This window comes from Indicator indicator, chromosome 10, assembly GCF_027791375.1.
Source record: "Indicator indicator isolate 239-I01 chromosome 10, UM_Iind_1.1, whole genome shotgun sequence".
Lineage (NCBI taxonomy): Eukaryota > Metazoa > Chordata > Aves > Piciformes > Indicatoridae > Indicator > Indicator indicator.
In genome coordinates, this window is record NC_072019.1 from 12,126,081 (window position 1) to 12,144,740 (window position 18,660).

At 37.0% G+C, this 18,660-nt stretch overlaps 1 protein-coding gene across 1 annotated transcript; it reads left to right on the forward strand.

The window, feature by feature from the left end:
- The first annotated feature begins 591 nt into the window (after nt 1-591).
- On the forward strand, nt 592-15,551 carry CDC7 (cell division cycle 7). The gene is made up of 11 exons (XM_054384411.1): nt 592-685; nt 4,054-4,137; nt 6,066-6,201; nt 6,814-6,907; nt 6,990-7,132; nt 8,704-8,953; nt 9,532-9,627; nt 10,217-10,395; nt 11,606-11,688; nt 13,965-14,114; nt 15,175-15,551. Exons 1-11 carry the CDS (start codon nt 592-594, stop codon nt 15,549-15,551), a joined length of 1,686 nt encoding a protein of 561 aa, XP_054240386.1.
- The last annotated feature ends 3,109 nt before the right edge of the window (nt 15,552-18,660 follow it).

Genomic DNA, 18,660 nt, shown 5'->3' on the forward strand with positions numbered 1-18,660 from the left:
TTTAGTTGTACAATATTATTACACTTGACTAATTTACTGCTTTATTTACAGTGTTTCCAAGATTTCAGAATAACTATTTCAAAAGAAACATGTGCTATTATTTCTTGTTACTGGGGGACAGCAACTAATAACTGTGCCTTTTGCTGATCTTATCTAAAAGGGAGAAACCCCTCATACTGAGAAGATACTATTTTTCTCTTAAAATTTCTTTCAGGCTTTCTGTCCTTGATTGGGGGTTGTAGTATGCAGTGTGGCTCTTTCTGTGCACAGCAGTTCCTTGCCTTTCAAAGCAAGCTTCAGAGAAAAAAATAATGCTTTAATGTGAATGAGGAAACACACAAGAGATGAAAGAAATCACCTGTATCTAAGTTTATGCAGCAGTCCTCCTTCCCTTCTCCCTTTTTTTGGCTCTTACAGGGTGGGTTTAGTTTTGTTCTGGGATGAGGAAATCCTCAGGCTCCCTAAATCTTGTCTCACAGTGAGGAACTGAGTGCAGTGCCAGGAAGTGTCTTACCAAATATACTTGCTCCCCCAGGTGTCCAGAAGTGGTCCTCAAACTCTTGGATTTTTTCTCTTCGGGTTTATTTTGTGATGGAGAGGGTGTTGAAGTCTCCTTGTGATGAACAGCACCCTCATCAGGCTGAAGACTTCCATGCAAAGCCTGAGCAGAACAGCAAGCTTTCAGGTATGTGCCAAAGTAGGGATTGCTGACATGTTTTGTTCCTTTTGTGTTTCTTCAGGATGTTTCAGCATCAGTTATAAGCCTGTCTGTATATGATCCTATTGTATAAAGAATTAATGAAACGAAAACATTTGAAGTGCCTTTTGATTTTTAGCTGATTCCAGCATTTCATGTATTACAGAACCTTAGCAGCAGTAGTTTGTTACAAATCACTAGCCCTACTAATTATTAGATAATATGTTATTATGAGGGCATACTAGAATTCAAAAAGGGCAGTCTTTGAGTATACAATTGTGACCAGACAATTACACAAAAAGAGTATTTTGCCTTTTAACATATAATTGCCAGCGTTACCCTTAAATATCTTTAGATGTGTCTGTGTGCATAAACGTATTATTCTTGCTCTTACCAGATAAGCTGAACTATAAACATGGTTCAATATGGTTGTGTTGCTGGGTTTTGGGTCTCTTTGTACAGTGTCTGTGCTCAGTAACTGGATGACCAGCCAGCTTTTATATATATGTATTATGTAGTGGCTATTGGTTTTACTACAAATAGTCCTTTGCAGTCCCCAGCTTATCCATGTCCAGAATTACATAAACTGATGCTGAATAGCATTTAATTGTCACACTGTGCAAATACTGTTCATTCTAGGAAGTAATGACTTTAAAATCTGCTCACAGAAAACATTGGTTATTGCCATTATTGTACTCTAATGGCACAATGTGTGTTGTCTATACTGAACTGGGGATTCAGGTACCCAGAAGAAAACAGATAATGTTTATGTTGCTATTGACAAGGACAGTCACTGACTGTTTCTAGCACTTTGTGGGGTCTTTCACACAAGAAGCTGTGCTGGGTCACTAAAAGCTCTTAGTGCCTTGAGAAGCACTGAGGCCTAGGATCTGCACAGTCACCCAGCCATCGGTGCTCTCAGAGCACTGAAGTTGTTCTAGGCAAGAGCCTGAATCAATTTAGACAAAACAGAGTATTGGGCAGGTTCTATAGGAGTTATTGATAGAGAATTTCATGACTTGGGAGTGTTAGACTGGTGGTACAAAGCAATCCCCAAACCCACTACTGTAAGGAAAGCAGAAATCTGCTGATTTCTAAAGACTTAAAAGATGTGCTTGTTGAGTCCTTGTTAAGAGTTCTGCTTTTTGCCGTTTAAATAATTTTCTAACCAAGCACTCTTACTAGAAAAAATTACAGTGCAAATGTTATGTTTTAAGTTCCTGTCAGTGTATTTCCTTTTAGCAGCAGGTTAGATAGTACACTAGTTCTGTCAGTGTTGTTCTACCAGAGCCTGTTAGAAGTATTTCACTGTGGAAGACAATTTTCTATCTCTGTTCTGTGTCTATTGACCTCTTGGGATGAAGTTTGTGTAGGATGTTTCAGAACCCAATAACAGGATTATCTGCCTGAGGGGAAAGGCCTGTGGCTTTGAGTGATGCAATAGTATTTCAGTGTTAAGTTCTTTTAGTTCTGTTAGGTGATTTAATCTCTTAACATCTTTGAATATTCCTGGGGAAAATGGAACATGGTACAAATATCAGCCTTTCCCCTTCCTGAATTTTCTGAAGACTTCAGAAAGCTTTCCTGGATGTCTTTAATTTATATTATGCATAGGCATTTGTGCAAAAAAAGGTTGAAATTACTGTGCAAGCTGACTGGAAATTCCACCTTGCAAATGATAAAGCTTTTAATCAACAACCTTTTATGTTGTCAAGACAACAAGAATTACAGCAGTAATAGATAAATTTCTGAATAAAGTTCTCAGCACGTGGGCAGGGTGAATGCTATAAATTAAAAAACAACTGTGTAATAATATCTCAAATTTGTAGTGTTAGTTTCAACATAAATTTTTATTACATTGACAGGAGAATGAAGAAATACTTCAAACTTTCAGTTGCCTGTTTTTCAAGGTGTTTAACTTAATCTGGCTCTGTAACACTGGGGAGTAACTGTGCAGTTGACTAGTTTTCCTTCAGGCATTATTAGACACAGGGTCCTGTACACCTGGACTGTTAGTACAAGTCTAGTAATTTTTATCTAGGGAGATCTTTGGAATTTTAAGATGTGGTTCCTAGCAGAACTTTTTAACCATTTACTTATATTTGTTGATCAACTGTATCTCAAACAAAAGGTAGTGGGTTTAATGTCTTGTGGAGAAGGGTTTTTTCCCTTCCTGAAATTAACTCCCCAGCTCTGAACTGACTTAATACAAAAACAACTTGGAGAAGCAGAGGGAACAACTTAAAGGAAAAAAATAAGTGAATAGTAACAAAACTCTTTTTAGTAGGATGGTTTTGATCAATTTTTGAAATAAAAAGGATTACAATAGAAAGTTAACTGTAACTTGAATTACCAACTTTTTCTTATTGTTGTTTTTATCAGGAAGAAAGGGTTCTTCAGATTTTGTTGCTGCATAAAAGTGAGCTAACATAGAAGCTTTGGGATGCTTTGTTTGTAGCATATCAGTGATATTTTGAAAATAACTCTTACTGCTATTGACTTACTTTCCTGTATGGCATAGCACATTTTTATGTACAGAATGCAACGTTTGCGTTTGATTTATGTTTAGAATGAAAAAATGTATATGCATTTTGTCTTCAATTTGATTGACTTTCCAAACACCAGTTTGTGCTTAGTTCTTTACGGATATTTACAGCGTTTTACAGAAATTAATCACAGCCTCTCCAGGCTTCATAGCTTCAAAAGAAGTTAATTCTTATGCAGGATATAGAGAACGCTTAAACTACAAGGGATTCATGAGCTAGATGAAAAGCTACACCATTTTTGAACTATTGCAGTCCAACATCCTCGTCATGCCATCTAGTGACCGCAGCACAAAGTGCAGCAACTTAAATGCAGAGCAAACTTTTTTAGGTGTTGACTGTTTTAAATAACGGTGTGAAAGATTGCATTATTGATCTTAAATAAATAAATTATTTTCCTACGTTTTTTATTTGCATCTGATGGATGCACTTCTGTGCCTGCAGAAACAACTATTGTAATTTTGTCTTCTGTGCAATTGATGTTGCAAATCTCATGAGAGCATTTATCAATGAGCTGTAACGGTGACGATTTAGTAAGAAGTCTTTTTCTCTCTCAAGAACTGTGAGGGAACAGGTAAGGAAAAGAAATTAAAATGAAATGCTGCACTTATAAGGGAGTGTGATGAAGAACAACAACATCAAGTATGTAGATGGTAATGGCAGCAAGAATAGATACCTGCCTGCTGTTTTTCTCCGTTTATGTGAATCTTCTGTCCTATGAACTGAGGTGTGATTTATGATCTCAAATACCGATCAGATATTAAGTCAAGAAATAAGATTCCTAACTTATCTTCCCCATTCTTTCCACAGCAGGAATAAAAAAAGATATTGAAAGACTTTATGAAGCAGTGCCACAGCTTGTAAATGTGTTCAAAATTAAGGAAAAAATTGGAGAAGGTAAATGTTTTATTTATCTTACTTATGACTTAGATTTTATAAATCTAAGATCCCAATATATGCAATTAAAGCTAAATGACTCTTTGGTTTACTTGGTCTCTAAGAATTTTAATACTTGATTGAGCACATACATGTGTTAGTTTTAAAGGTATTTTCTTGAAAATCTGGTATATGAAAGTCTTCCAAAATCCCAGCATTCCAAATTCAAAAACTAAAGATTTCTGAAGTAGATTCAGATGAGTAAGTATTAACACTCCATTCCATATGCACTTACCTCTGAAATGCTTTGTGATACTCCACAGTTGTAAAAAAGATGCTGCTGAGAAGCTGGATTATTTTATGACAGTTTTGTGATGGAATACCTGTGTTGGCAGGTAGATAGCTAAAAGTTTTTGTCTCATCTCCCCCCCCAAAAAAACCTACCCCCAGGACCCTCAGCTCCATTCACCACAGCAATACAGTATTAAAAGAAAATTACCATCAGTTGTAAGGGACCCACCCACAATTGTCTTTGAGTTCAATTGCCTGACCAAAAGTTAAAGTATGTTATTAATGTAATCATCCAAATGCCTCTTGCACACTGACAGGCTTGGGGCATTAACTACCTCTCTATGAAGCCTGTTCCAGTGTTTGACCACCTACTTGGTAAAAAAAAAAAAAAAAAAAAAAAAAATCTCCTAATGTCCAGTCTCTATCTCCCCAGGAGCAGCTTTGAATCATTCCTATGTGCCCTGTCACTAGATACTGCAGAGATCAACACTTCTCTCTCCACTTCCCTGAGCTGGGAAGCTCTAGAGAGCAATGAGGCTACTCCTTGCCCTCCTTTTCTCAAAACTACACAAGCCCAAAGTTCTTAGCCACTCAGCATGGGACTTAGCTTCTAGCCTTTTCACCAGCTTTGTTGCTCTCCTCTGGATACATTCAAAGACTTTCATATCTTGAATAGTACTCTGATTTTGCTCTTGGGAGCAAACAGTGCTTTTAGAAAATACCGCTTACAGTCTTGCAGCATTATGACAAAACATGCTTCAAGTTAGGCATCCACTCTGGAGTTGTTTTCATTTTAGCAGTTCCCACCACCACCACCAAAAGTAATGTCTTGGGTGAGCTTGGCAACTCTTCTTGTTATAATCAATGCTGCTGAATGTATGGGATTCTACCTTATTATGAGGGCAAGAAGTATTTAGAGGTTTTGCTGTTATTTTGACATATGTACACACAAACTGACATGATGCAAACTTGATACTTAAAATGTAGTCAAAAGTAATTTATATTGTTTATGCATATGGAAGAATGCTTCAGCTTGTATGTTCAGATATCTCAGATGATAGGACAAACTAACATCCTGAGAGGTTATCCTTAAAATTAAGTGGCTAGGTAAGTTTGTCATACAGTCTGAAGACTCATTTGAGAAAGGGAGTATATCACTTTCTGTCTATGCCATAATGCTCTGGGCATACAAATACTAAAGTTACACATCATGTGAGAAGTCTCACTTTATAGATAAGGTAACAGAATTAAGAAAAACGTAGCCACTTCAAAAGTGCTTTGAATAGTAAAGGCAGTGCTTTCCAGGTTAGCATTATATAGCCCACTTACATCATAGGGAGAGAAGAGTTACATGTCAGATGAAAGTAAGCTACCTAAACAAGAAAGCAAATCAAAGATAGGAAATTTACATTCAAAGAGCTCTGTGTCCCAGGCAAGTTAGACACTGTTACATTTGCATTTTTACTGACATGAAAAACTCGTATACAAGATGACTGAATTCAGTAGTAGAAAAAAGGAACTGCATTTTTCTCTTCTAGAAGCTGCTTTTGATGTATCAAGTATGCTGCAGGATTGTGAACAGTTATATCACTTCTGTAAAAATCTGAATTGACCTAATTAAAAAGGCTGAAGACAGTGTTTTTCTCCCTTCTTTACAGGTACTTTTAGTTCTGTTTACTTGGCCACAGCACAACTACAAACAGGATATGAGGAAAAAATGGCTCTGAAACACTTGATTCCAACAAGCCACCCTCTGCGAATTGCTGCTGAACTTCAGTGCCTCACAGTAGCAGGGTACATTAAAAAAATTATGATTGTCATGACTAAACTGCTGAACATTGCCTCACTGTTCTGTATTTATTTAAGTTTTGGGACGTTGCTTTTTTTTTAAATTACAGAAACATATATTCTTTTTATCGAGAGCAAATAAGAAATGGAGTCTCTTACCTGTAACAGACGCCCTTTTCTGCTAGTCTCAGTTTGTGGATGGCATTGGATTTTCCATCTGAGAGGTTTTATGATGTATCTTTGTGATAAGAAAAATTGCAATTCTGAAATGCTTGGAAAAAATAAATCTCTTCATCAGAAAATGTGGGTTTAGGAATGAATACTTGTTGCAATAGTGTGCTGAATAGTGCCATCGTGAAGGTTAGGTCCTATATTTAATTACAGCTGTAACTACAAATTATGGCCCCACAGATAATCTTTGGAGCCCTCATTGCAAATTGCAGTACCCAAACAGAACACAGCAATGAGAGGCAACAGCGTAGCTGCTAACTGCTGATTAGACTGCTGTCAAAATATAAATTAGATTATAAAAGAAAGCCTGACTGAAGTTTTGAAGGAACAAAGGGAGATAAACATCCATCTTCTGTTTTTTATTCAGTGACATTACTTTTCTTCTAGGGGACAAGATAATGTTATGGGAGTTAAATATTGCTTTAGGAAAAACGATCATGTGGTTATTGTTATGCCGTATCTGGAACACGAATCCTTCTTGGTGAGTCCCAGACTTTCTGTGTGTAGTAAAACTTTTTAGTTAAAAGCAGTTGCATAATTACAGTATCCAAATAATCTTTCAGGACATTTTGAATTCTCTTTCTTTTGAAGAAGTGAGGGAATACATGTTTAATCTGTTTAAAGCATTGAGGCGCATTCATCACTTCGGTATTGTTCACCGTGACGTCAAGCCCAGTAACTTCCTCTACAACAGGCATCTAAAAGAGTAAGTCTGTCCATATGACCATACTGTGATCTCATCTGGGGATGGCAGAACAGAGCCAATGAGGCTTTTTTGGTTTTTCCCCTCCAGCTGCATAACATGTGCTTAAGTACTAAAGAAAAATTATTATTTTTTTTGGATCCGTAAAACTTTTCTGTGTTTCAGGATTTGAGGAGGGAAGTAACTATTTTTTTTTTCATATTTAATGTAATATCTGGCTTATAGAGTTGTAAGTACCTGAAAAAATAAAGGTTTTACTGTTTTTTTTTAATAAGAATTAGAAGAATAAAGTAATTTTGTTTTGTCTTTTTTTAATAAGAAAGCTAATAGTGACTTGTACGTAGACTGGTACTTGGTAAATTTTTACTTGTGTTTAGAGTAAAACTGATACAGATGATAGCTAGATTTGGGCTGTTTTCATCTTACACTGAATTAATGTTTATAACTAGTAGGGTTGAGATTGTTGCCTGCAAGTTACGATATTTAAAGACTTTAAAAAGCAAGTCATTGCTTTTAGTGAAGAGCTGAATGGATAGACTAAGGTACAGTTTCGATGCCAGCAGTCCTACAGCTGTATTTGTGAGTGTTGACATTGAGCTGCTGGATTCAGTCCAGAGAAGGGCAACAAAGCTGGTGAAGGGTCTAGGTCACGAATCTGACAAAGAGTGACTAAGGGAATTGGGGTTGCTCAGTCAGAGAAAAGGAGGCTTATTGCTCTCTACAACTACCTGAAACGTTGTAGTAAGGTGATAGGACAAGAAGAAACGGTCTAAAGTTACACCAGGGGAGGTTTAGATTGGCTATTAGCTTGTAGAGCCCTGGAACAGGTTGCCCGAGGAAGCAGTGAAATCACCATCCCTGGAGATATTTAATGGAAGTGAGAAATTTTGAGAAATACAGATTTATTAGTTTTTTCTTAATCTGTCAAAACAAATCCGTGCTGACATTTTGCTCTTTCAGCGTTTGCTTGACCTTAATCTCTACCGGAGTGTAGCCGGTGTGGAAGCCATGGTGTTGAGTTTGTTTGAGACCCAGAGACAACTTAAATGTGTCTGTGCTGGTTACAGCAAAAAAATAGTTCTTTTAAAGACAGATCTAGGTGTGAACTAATGTAGCCTTACCTATTTGAAGACTGAAGTAAATTCAATAGTATTGCTTGAAGTCTGGCAAAACTCTCAGCATTGTTAGTCTTGTTTGTCTTCACTGCTACATTTGTCATCTACCAATGGGAATCCTGCAAGGATCAAGTCACTTGTACTATTGGCTGAAGGTTTGGGGCTACAGCATTAGAGGAATACCAGAAAGGAGCAGATAGGAATATTGGAAGAAAGATGCATATGAAAATATGTTGTGACAAGAACCAATGAAATAAGATGAATATAGGGTAAAAATATTGAGGAGACAGATAAGACAGGGCAAGAGAAGGAGGAAAATAGGACTGTGAGGCTGACAACAGGACAGATAAGGAACATATTGAGTAAAATGTAGAAGAAAGATAAGTAAAGCAACAAATAGTAAATTGAATTAATTGATGGATACTTTATGATTCCTGATTCCAAATTTGTGTCTTTCAGGTATGCCTTGGTAGATTTTGGCTTGGCACAAGGAACCCCTGATACAAAAATTGAACTTCTCAAAACTGCCCACTCTGAAGACCAGCAGGGAAGTTGCTTGCAAAATAATCCCACCATACCCTTGGGAAATGGGGTTTCTGTCAATGTCACGGTACCTAGACAGATAGATCAACAGTCAGCCTCAAAACCAGCTGATAAAAAGTTCATCTCACATTCAAAAATACAGATTAAAGAAGGAACAGAAGGAAAGGTTCTCAGTCTTTTTCATTACTTTTGTTGCATGTTTTGTGTCCTACTTCATCCAACAGGGGGAGACGTAATACCTGAACAGAAGTGTGCATGTGTAGCTTGCAGTGTCCTAATGTGATGCACAGAATCACAGCTTTTATATCAGTGGCTATTTTTATGTAGGCCTGTTGGCATCATTCATTATCTGTTAGGTATAATATAATGCCAAAACTGTATAAAACTGTATCACAGGTTACTGTTTGGGCAGCCTTAAGGTTTGTTTTAAGTGATGTACAATGGAACTCATCCCCAAGCCAATAACTATTTATCTATGTTTAGTTACGTAGTTACATAACAAATGCAGTGCAGATGACATTCAGATTGTCTCAGGGCTCTGCTGAGGTGTGATTCGTTTTGTAAGCATGTTTGCTGTTCTGTCTAGACTGTGTTTTCTTCATCCACAGTGAACTGATGCCTGAAAATGACTTACTGTGCAGCTGTTCTTGTTTCATGTCACTTCACACTTTCTTTTTCAAACTGTCAGTACCCAGCTGACTGTGTTAGATAGGATCCTTACTGTCCTTTTTGTTGGTCTTGCAGGAGGGTTCTGTGCACCATTCTGTCCAGCGCTCTGTCTTTGGAGAGAGGAATTTCAATGTATATAGTTCCACGTACCAGCAGAACTCAAGTACAAAAGTAAGAAGCATGACTCATCAGTAAGAACAATCTGTTACATACTTGAAAAATTGTAGAACTGGTTGTTCTGTAAGATGGGACACTACTCCAGGATGCTCTGGAACTAAATGTTTTTCAGCACATTATTACGTGTGTCTTTGCTGCAAGATACAAAGAATTTTTCATTTTTGTTTTGAATGTTGTTTTCTTTTGAAACTCTTACTAAGGTACTAGTTATGTAGCTGTCTCCCTAGCTGACCTTGTTTGCATACTAAATTAGTCTTTTTTCCTACATACGTATCTATGCAACTAAGCTATAATAAAATATATGTCAAACAAAAGAATTCTTTAAGCTGTATACTAACTTGAAAACTACTTGTCTTGTAGCTTCAAAATATCTATATTGGTTAGTACACACTGGAAAATGTTTTCTGAAACTGAAGGGGAAGAATTCAAGATCTTTAGAAAGCTTCAGTGTCTGTTTTATAGATGATGTGATATTGTTACAAAAGTTTGTTGTCTTTTTTCACCTGTTTAGTCTCAGTATTTTAGGAGCTGGCATATCTATTATGTAAAGGAAGATTCTTAAATATGTCACCTTACATTGCAGGTCATGAAACATTCCAAGATGATAGATGTTTCATCTAAGAAATTAGTAACAAAGAAGAAAGTTATTTCTACTAAAACACCGAGTAATGGGGCAGCCAGGAAAGCTGCCAGTGGTTGTCCTTCAAACCTGATCTGCGACTGTTATGCAACAGATAAAGTTTGCAGCGTTTGCCTTTCAAGGTAATTTGCTTTGATAATGTTGTAAAATTGTCTGCTATGCTGTCAAGTAGGGTCAGAAACTTAGATTCACTAGACAGCTGATTTAGTAGATGAAAGACAGCATTTGATCTGTGCAACTCATGAAACACCAAGTGTGCACTTTTTAAATAAGAGTGGGTCATGGAATTCATGGAATAATTGGTTCACCACTATCTGCAGCAAGAGAGAGTCACTGTTAATGATATTTTGTTGTTGTATTTAATTAACTACCTACATGCGTTGTAGAAAATCAGTTGGGTTAATTACTACACTTAAGACAATACATCAGTCTGTGCTTAGTAGTTAATGAACAGGCCTAAATTATGCCAGTGAATTCTGGAAACCATGAAGTGCTGAATAAGAAGGAATCATTAACGTTTTGTATTTGCTCATTTTAAAAATGTTTTTTAACAATAAACAGGTTAGAGAATCTCAGTTCAACTCCATCCCTCTGCAGTTAGTCTTGGTTGTGAGCTGCTATAGCCTTTCATCCACACATTAAGGAACACAGATTAATGCAGAGAATTCTGCTTACTAGGCATAGTCCAGAAACTGTGGTGACCCTGACTTGCCAGAGTGTCAAAATATAGTGATATCAATTTAATTTCACAAGTACGAAATACGAGGAATTTGCCAGACTCAAAAGAGAAGTGACCCATAGAAAGAAGGCACTTTAAGCCATACAAGAAAGTTTGGAAACTTGGAGGGTTTAAAATAATGATAATGTCACATCTTTCAGTTAATCTAACAAAAAGTAAATACTTGTCAACAGTCAGAAACCATGAAACTTTATTTTGCTGTGAACCAATACAAAGCCGGAGCATCCACATTCAAGAATCTTGTGTACTTCTTACCTTTGGTTAATTAGTCTCAACTTCAAAGTTTTCAGTGAAAACAAGCCTTTAGCAAAAATGATGCAGCTATTAAATGAAAATAAAAAAGGTAATGGTGAGTGAAATATGCACTAAGTATTTCTGTGGTATTCCATTATGCTAGATAATAGGTAATACAGTGCTGTCTTATGCAACATGATTATAAGATGCTTCAGACTTCTATAAAACTTGAATAAGACAGGGTTAGGCTGTTTACAATTCTTACACAAGTGTATTCTAAATATAATATTAAGTGTTATTATAATTAGAACTTATATATCAATTTTCATGTTTTGAATGTATTTGTCTCTCATCACAAGGTGTCAGCAAGTTGCTCCCAGGGCAGGAACACCTGGATTCAGAGCACCAGAAGTCTTAACAAAGTGCCCCACTCAGACCACAGGTACACCATAGCAGGCTGAAATTAATGCCTTTATTCACCTCTAGAATGTTCTTATTTATGCATATTATATTGTCTTTTTTTATGGGAAGAGTTTTGTTTACATCTTGAATTCATTTCATCATCCCTTACAACATTTATCAAGCACTTCCTGATTTTTAATTAGGCTTATTGTTCAGAGTAAGAACAAGTTAGGTATGTTTTTCCTGTGTTTGAAACCTGAATATGTCTTTATTCATTTGAGGGCTAGTGCTATATGCAGGAATTGAATACAGTAGGTTTTAAAAATCCCCAAACCTGTAACTTTTATCAAGTTTCTTGGCTTAGTGGCTTACTTAAGTAAAATCTTGAGTAAATCTTGGGGAGACAACATAGTTCAGACTTTTCTAGACAGGTTGGCACCTAGAGTTTGCTGTTGTAGAAGGCATAGTTAAGGGTATAATTGTGTATATGCTTTAGAAAGCATTAATACTTTTTATCAGATATTTTCCTCTCTGCTAGTGCTTTAAGTATCTGGTCTGTAAAATTTTTTTCTTACTGAGTGTTTTATTTCTCGGGATTAAAAACTGCCCAGTTAATAAATTTCAGTAGTCTAGGTAAATATCAGGGCAGAACAGAGAGATAGTTAACTGATGCAAGTAGGATGGGAGAGGTTGTGCCTACCTGGAGAACCAATAAAAGCAATGTTACTTTTTAAACATTTGACCAGGAGTTTTGACTTACCAAAACCTGGATTTAAAATAACAGGGTTCAGCCACTTTTTCACTGAATGCCTTTTGAGAAAATTGTCAGTTTTCAATACTTAAAGTGTGCATGCACACTGAGAAAAGATTTAACAATACATTTGATTAGCTTATCCCTATATAGCTTAATGTTGTTTGAAATAACATCTGTGCTGTGGATTTGACTGGGATTTCATGACATACTGCAGCCTGTTTGGAGATACTGTCCCTGTTGTGTAATGACCAGCTTTATGGTCTAGAAGACATCCAGAGATCCAGGGCAAGTTTAGACAATCTGTGAATCAGTCTAGACAGAATTTAGCTGGAAAGACGACATGCCTAAGAAATCTTGGATATTATATGGTGTTCTCTATGGAGAGCAGGATAACAGAAAACATGGGTAAATCTGGAAACTCTTGGGTGTGGCACAGGCAGCCCTGAAAATACTGACTTAGTGGTGCCGAACTCCTGTAGTATGTCAACAAAGGCCCTAATTAGAACTGGGCACACTAATACTAATATTTATGAGATTACGTTGTATTTGAACTAACAAATTTTTGTCCACTTCCATCTGGGACTGCTGTAATCATCTTGTGTTCCTGCCAGTTGCACTACTAGTTCTGGTCTCTGTGCTGAGACCAAGTTACCAGCTGGATCCAGCTGACACTGTCCAGAGCTCCCTTTAGTGCATTTGACCCAGGTTCACAGTGCAGGGACAGTCTAGTTTTGCAGCTGAAGTCAACCTAATACCTTTTTTGTTTTAATTCAATGTCGTGGGCTAATAGTTTTTCTAACTAAAATGTACAAAGTAATTACTGCCTATTTTGGTACTTAATTTTTTTTAAGAGAAATAGAATAAGTAAGGGTTTATTTCCTAGCTCTTAATTTTTCTCTTTAGAGTTTGAGAATCCTTCAAACTCATCTTCGCTTTCCGTGCCATCTCTCAAAACGTGCACCTTAGCCAAAAAATTATGGCAGACAGGTATTCTCATAACTTTCAGTATTAAAGTTTCCATCATACTTTGGCATCTATCCCTTGAGTACTCTCTGTACTCTTCATAGCACAGTGAAAATGAATAAGTTCTAACTATGACAGTTATTAAACTATCTTGTCAAGTGATTTCATATTAGAGAGGAACAAAGTTCAAAGTAAGATATTTATTTTTTTTTTTTAGTACTGCCTAAGTGTGGCAGCCTCAATCCCAGGAAAAATTCAGCCAGGTTTTTTTTTGCCCTCGCTCACCTCTCTGGGTAAAACAACCTCAAACAGTATTTGAGTACGTTTTAAGTTTAGCAGGTTAATAGGATTACTCATGAAAAATTCTATGGAAAAGCTTAAACACTCTTTCTGTATCAAAGCAGGAAATTATTATTCTTCTAATTACAGTAGTTTCCACTGTGTTTGCTCAATTGTTATCTATATGGCCAAAGTAAGTACTTCAGAATTTAAGTTTTTCCAATAGAAACTTTTCAGGTCATAACTTCTTTATAAAGTTGCAGTTTTGTTTGTGGTAAAAATGTGACTTTAGTTACTACAAAGTTTGCTTTCAATTGCAGCAATTGACATGTGGTCTGCAGGAATCATATTCCTTTCTCTGCTCAGTGGACGGTATCCATTTTACAAAGCCAGTGATGATTTAACTGCTTTGGCACAAATAATGACAGTTCGTGGATCCAGAGAAACCATTCAGGCTGCTAAAACTTTTGGTATGCAAACCTTAATTATAGGGAAAAGGGGAAAATGTGTGCTTGGTTTGCTGTTGAATGCAGTGACTTACAATCAATGACTATTTCATATATATATATATATATATGTATATATATATAAATAACTTTATAGGTTTGCGAGTAATTTTGGAGGTAAATCACACTTTCTGCATGTAAAACATTAAAAATCTGTACATACAGAATTTTGTATTTTTCTATCTTTTATAATTTGTATCTGGGGTACTTCATGCCATAGGTTTGCAATCCTTCTGCTGCCTTTTACTAAGTCAGGGCCACTTGAGGTGAAATATGCCAACAAAATGTTTTCTGCTGGCATTTGGTTAGAATTCTTGAGGCAGTGTTTCTATTCCTGCAAAATTTGCCCTGGAGGCTTCAGTTAATATGACAATATTTAGATGAGGTAAACTTTGGGTTTTTTTCCCCTCCCTCAAGAAGAGCTAGTAAAAAAAACCCCAAAACAACAACAACAAAAAACCCACTCAAGCAAACAAAACCAACAACCAACCAAAACCTAATTTACAAAAACAGAACCACCACCACCACAACACACACAAGACCCTAAAATAACCATTCCCCTGTCTGCAGGCCAAATGCTGCAGTGCTTGCTTCCTGGAAGTATAACTGACAGCACTGGTTTTCATTCTCCAGACATGGATGTAACAAAATCAGGGTATCTCATTTTCTTCAGTTCTGTTAAAATGACAGTGAAATGCAAAATGATGGTACATGGAGTGTGGGACAACCTGTCAGTGCATGACTTGATGAACAAACCCAAACAGATTTGTTCTGAGCAGAATGGAAACTATTACCCTTCTGACTTGCTGGGATATGGCTGCAGAACGGGGCTGGTTTAGAGGAGTTGGGAGGTTGGATTTGGGGTTTTTTGATATGTTTGCAGTTTATTGGGGTTTTGTTTGCTTTTACTGCTGGTTACACTTGAAGATGTGGAGTTTCTCTGTAACAAACTTAGAGGTTATAGTTGCTTAGAAGTTGTAATAAAATGTCACTTACTATAAAGTGTGGGTTTTTTTTCCCCTAGGTAAATCAGTTCTATGTACCCAAGTTGTTGCAGCACAAAACTTAAGAACCCTCTGTGAGAAGCTGAGAGGAACAAATAGCAGCTGTAAGAGATCCCAGGGTGAAGTGCCCAGCAAGCCTGTTAGTGACTCAACTTTGCCAGTTGCAGTAGACAAATTGTGTGCTCCTGAGATACTCGGAAAACAAACTCAATACCTAAAGAGCATTCAGGAAGGTGATGATGCTTTGGAAATGAAAGCAACAGACATGAAAGGATGGGATCAAGTTCCTGATGAAGCATATGACCTACTTGATAAGCTACTAGACTTAAATCCTGCAACAAGAATAACTGCAAAAGAGGCTTTGCGGCATCCTTTCTTTAAAGACATGAGACTCTGAGAAAACACCATTTTTTTCTGTTACTGCTTTCATATGTTTTATGTGGAAATAAGGTCATTTTACCTTGTTGCCCTCAACTTTTACACTCATTGAAATACCATCACATTGTGCACAGAACTACTGAAATTGTCGTGTACAGACGGACTGCAAATGTCAGCTTAAGATGTACTTGCAGATGTAAACGTCTCTAACATGGTCTTTTCCTAAGACACTTCTGAGGTGTTATTGCTGTGCATACCTGTTCTCTAAGAAAGCTGACTTTGATCAAAAACTACAAAGAAAAATAGCTTCACAAGCCCTGTGCTTAATTCTTAAGACACTCCCTTAAAGCTTACAAATTTGCCTTGAGCTATGACTGAAATAAGAAAGCGCTCAAGTGACTTTTTTCCATACTTGCACATCTCTGCTTTGTTCCAAAAATGGAGCAAAATGTGTTAATTTTGGTCAGGCTATTTTCAGAGAACAGTATTACTTTGGGAGTGTTGCTAAAGGAGGGGCCAGGTGCTGGAGGTTACACTATCAGAAGAAAAACATAACTGTTTTAAAAGCACATTCTTGTTCTTGCCTGGTCTCCTACTTAGGCAATGGTAATAAACGCAGTTACTAATTTTGTATAGTTAATGTTTCCTCAGTGCCATGGGTAACTGTCAGTATTAAACAACTGCTGCCTCCAGAATGTACTGTGTGACATGAATAAGTTTGATCTCTGTTCTTGAAACTGGTTTTGTGTTTGTTTGGTTGGTTTTTTTTAAGAATATCTGTTAAATAAAGGATTTGGGTTTATAACTTAAGATTTTCTAGAGATGCTTCGATAAAAATTAGTTAGGTAAGGTTTTCCTGTGGGATGTTTCTGTTCAGGAAGAATTAGGCATATTTGTTTCTTGCCTGAATTCCGTAGTGATAGAAAACACTTTTCAGACAGCTCTAGTGTGTAGGACTGTCATAGTGGAAGTGTCTTGATTATCAAGGAAGTCTTACCACAGAGTTACAAGCCAGCTGTTGTCTGGTCCTAAGTAAGCAAAAGGATGCTAATAACCTCTAACCTCCCACAGTCAGTCTGCAAAGTAAGTTACCTGATGGGCAGCAGAAGTTACTATAAAGCTCTTGATAATGCTAGAGACTGAGACATACTGCAGTGTTTCTCCATGTGCATTTCTTGAAATGCTAGTGAAGTTGTTGCTCCAAGAGGTTACAATCCATTCTCAGAAAAGATTGCTACTTTGATAGCCTTCTGGTATAAGCTGGTGGTTAGGATACTGCAAAGGTTCTGACCAGGGCTGAGGCTGAAGAGACATGATTTCAGTATATTCAAAATCATGAATACACAGGAAATTATGGTAATGTTGCTCTGTTCCTGGCATCAGCTGTTAGAAAAAAAAATATATTTGCAGATGTCAGAATATTGATTGCAGAAAATCTTGAAACCCACAAGGCCCTGGGGCCCAGGTCTTAGTAATTTTTGCTGTTTATATAATTTCAACACAGCACGTCACTGAGAAATTATTTATCTTAAGGAACTGTGGCCAAATTTGGCAAGCAATGCTGTCTGCCAGTGTCTGCAGATGTATTGTTTCCTCCTACGTTCACTAATGCTGTCTATGGTCTTAGGAGAGCACTAGCTGACAACAAGCAAAAATATGTCAGCTATCTATTGTGAATGTTCTAAACAACTTTCTGAGCTCACAGCATTGAGCAGCTCCTTGCTGCAGGCACTGCAACAATTAACCACTGCATAAGCTTAATAGTGAAAAAAAAAAAAGAGGGAAAATTGCTGCTACTGGTGTTTTTGTCAAAACATTAAGGGCAAATAAAATTCTATAAGGAACAATTCTAAGCTCAGTATATTCCATAACAAGCTAGAATCCCCTGTTGTCACTCCGTCTTCCAGACAGCTACTTTAAAAACCTGGAACACATTTTTTTTTTCCAATGGAAGGATAAAGTGGAAAGAAAAATGCCTTTGAACAAGCATATGCTTACAAATTACCGGTTGTAGCATTCTACAAAAGAATGGAAACCAAAAGTGAAGTGTTAAAAGCAATGATCTCCCAAATAAATTATTAGGGAAAACAACAAAAAACATTAGGGGTGAGCTGTGGTTGCCACTGAGCTTCTCCTTCCTGTGGTTCTAAGAATCTCTCAAATCCATAGGTAAGAGACACGCACCATGCTTCCTTTGAAGTTTAATAATGTGATTTGAGATGTTTGTAAAGTGGATGTGGATCTCTCCTAGCAGAAGAATCACAATTAGAAGGAACTCCACACAGAAAATGGCATTGCTGCAACACATGTTCAGCAGTCTTGAGGCTGCAGCTGGATTACTAAATTGTGCACACCATGCTATGATAAGGATTTTAATACCTTGGAAAGAAACCAAAAAATGGCAGCAAAAAGCAGCACACACTGGGAAAGATGAAGAGAAACTGGTACCTAGAATCCTGACAACAGAATGCTGGGAGCAAATCTGAATGTATTGGTCTACCTACCATGGGGAAAACTGGCTTATTCTCAGTACTGAGCCAGGCTAGGTGAAAAAATTGTGGTCTGTGTTCTCTATGATATCTTTCCTAGTTTTAAATGATAGTTAGGAAACAGAAAGGCATCTAAGTGTGACAGAGGAAATGCCTGCAAAAAAGTAACACACTTTTTTTTCTGGATAATACTGATAATAAGGAACAAAGAAATTTTACATTCTATTGAGTTTCTGGTCCGATTGCTTTTGGGATTAGACTCAATGAAGTGCTTGTTTAAAGCAAAATACTATGTGTATAAGAAAATAAATGAAACATCAATATTCTGTCTGAGAATATCCAGTATCCCTATTTTATGTATTTGCCATATCTAGAAGTTTACATACTCTGCTCTTCAGAAAGAAAAAGCAATGTGGAACCAATATGCAGTCAAGACTTCCTGTGCAGGTGCAAACACTCCCCTGAATCCTTGAGTGGCCCCTTGAGGCCACCAGGTGTGATGGGATCCTAAAGTGTTTCCCTAACTGCCCAATATCCAGCCAAGTTCCTATGATTAGGAATTCTGTTGGAGCTAAAGGTAGAACATGAAGGAAAATTTTATTGCAGGGTGCTTGTGACACAAATCTACCAATCCATGCA

Excerpts from the sequence above, each read along its gene's own strand:
- CDC7 (XM_054384411.1), top strand. The coding sequence starts at position 592 with ATGGAGAGGGTGTTGAAGTCTCCTTGTGATGAACAGCACCCTCATCAG. Across the intron at positions 6,202-6,813 it reads CAGTGCCTCACAGTAGCAGG|GGGACAAGATAATGTTATGG; the intron begins GTACATTAAAAA and ends CTTTTCTTCTAG. Across the intron at positions 11,689-13,964 it reads GTGCCCCACTCAGACCACAG|CAATTGACATGTGGTCTGCA; the intron begins GTACACCATAGC and ends TTTCAATTGCAG.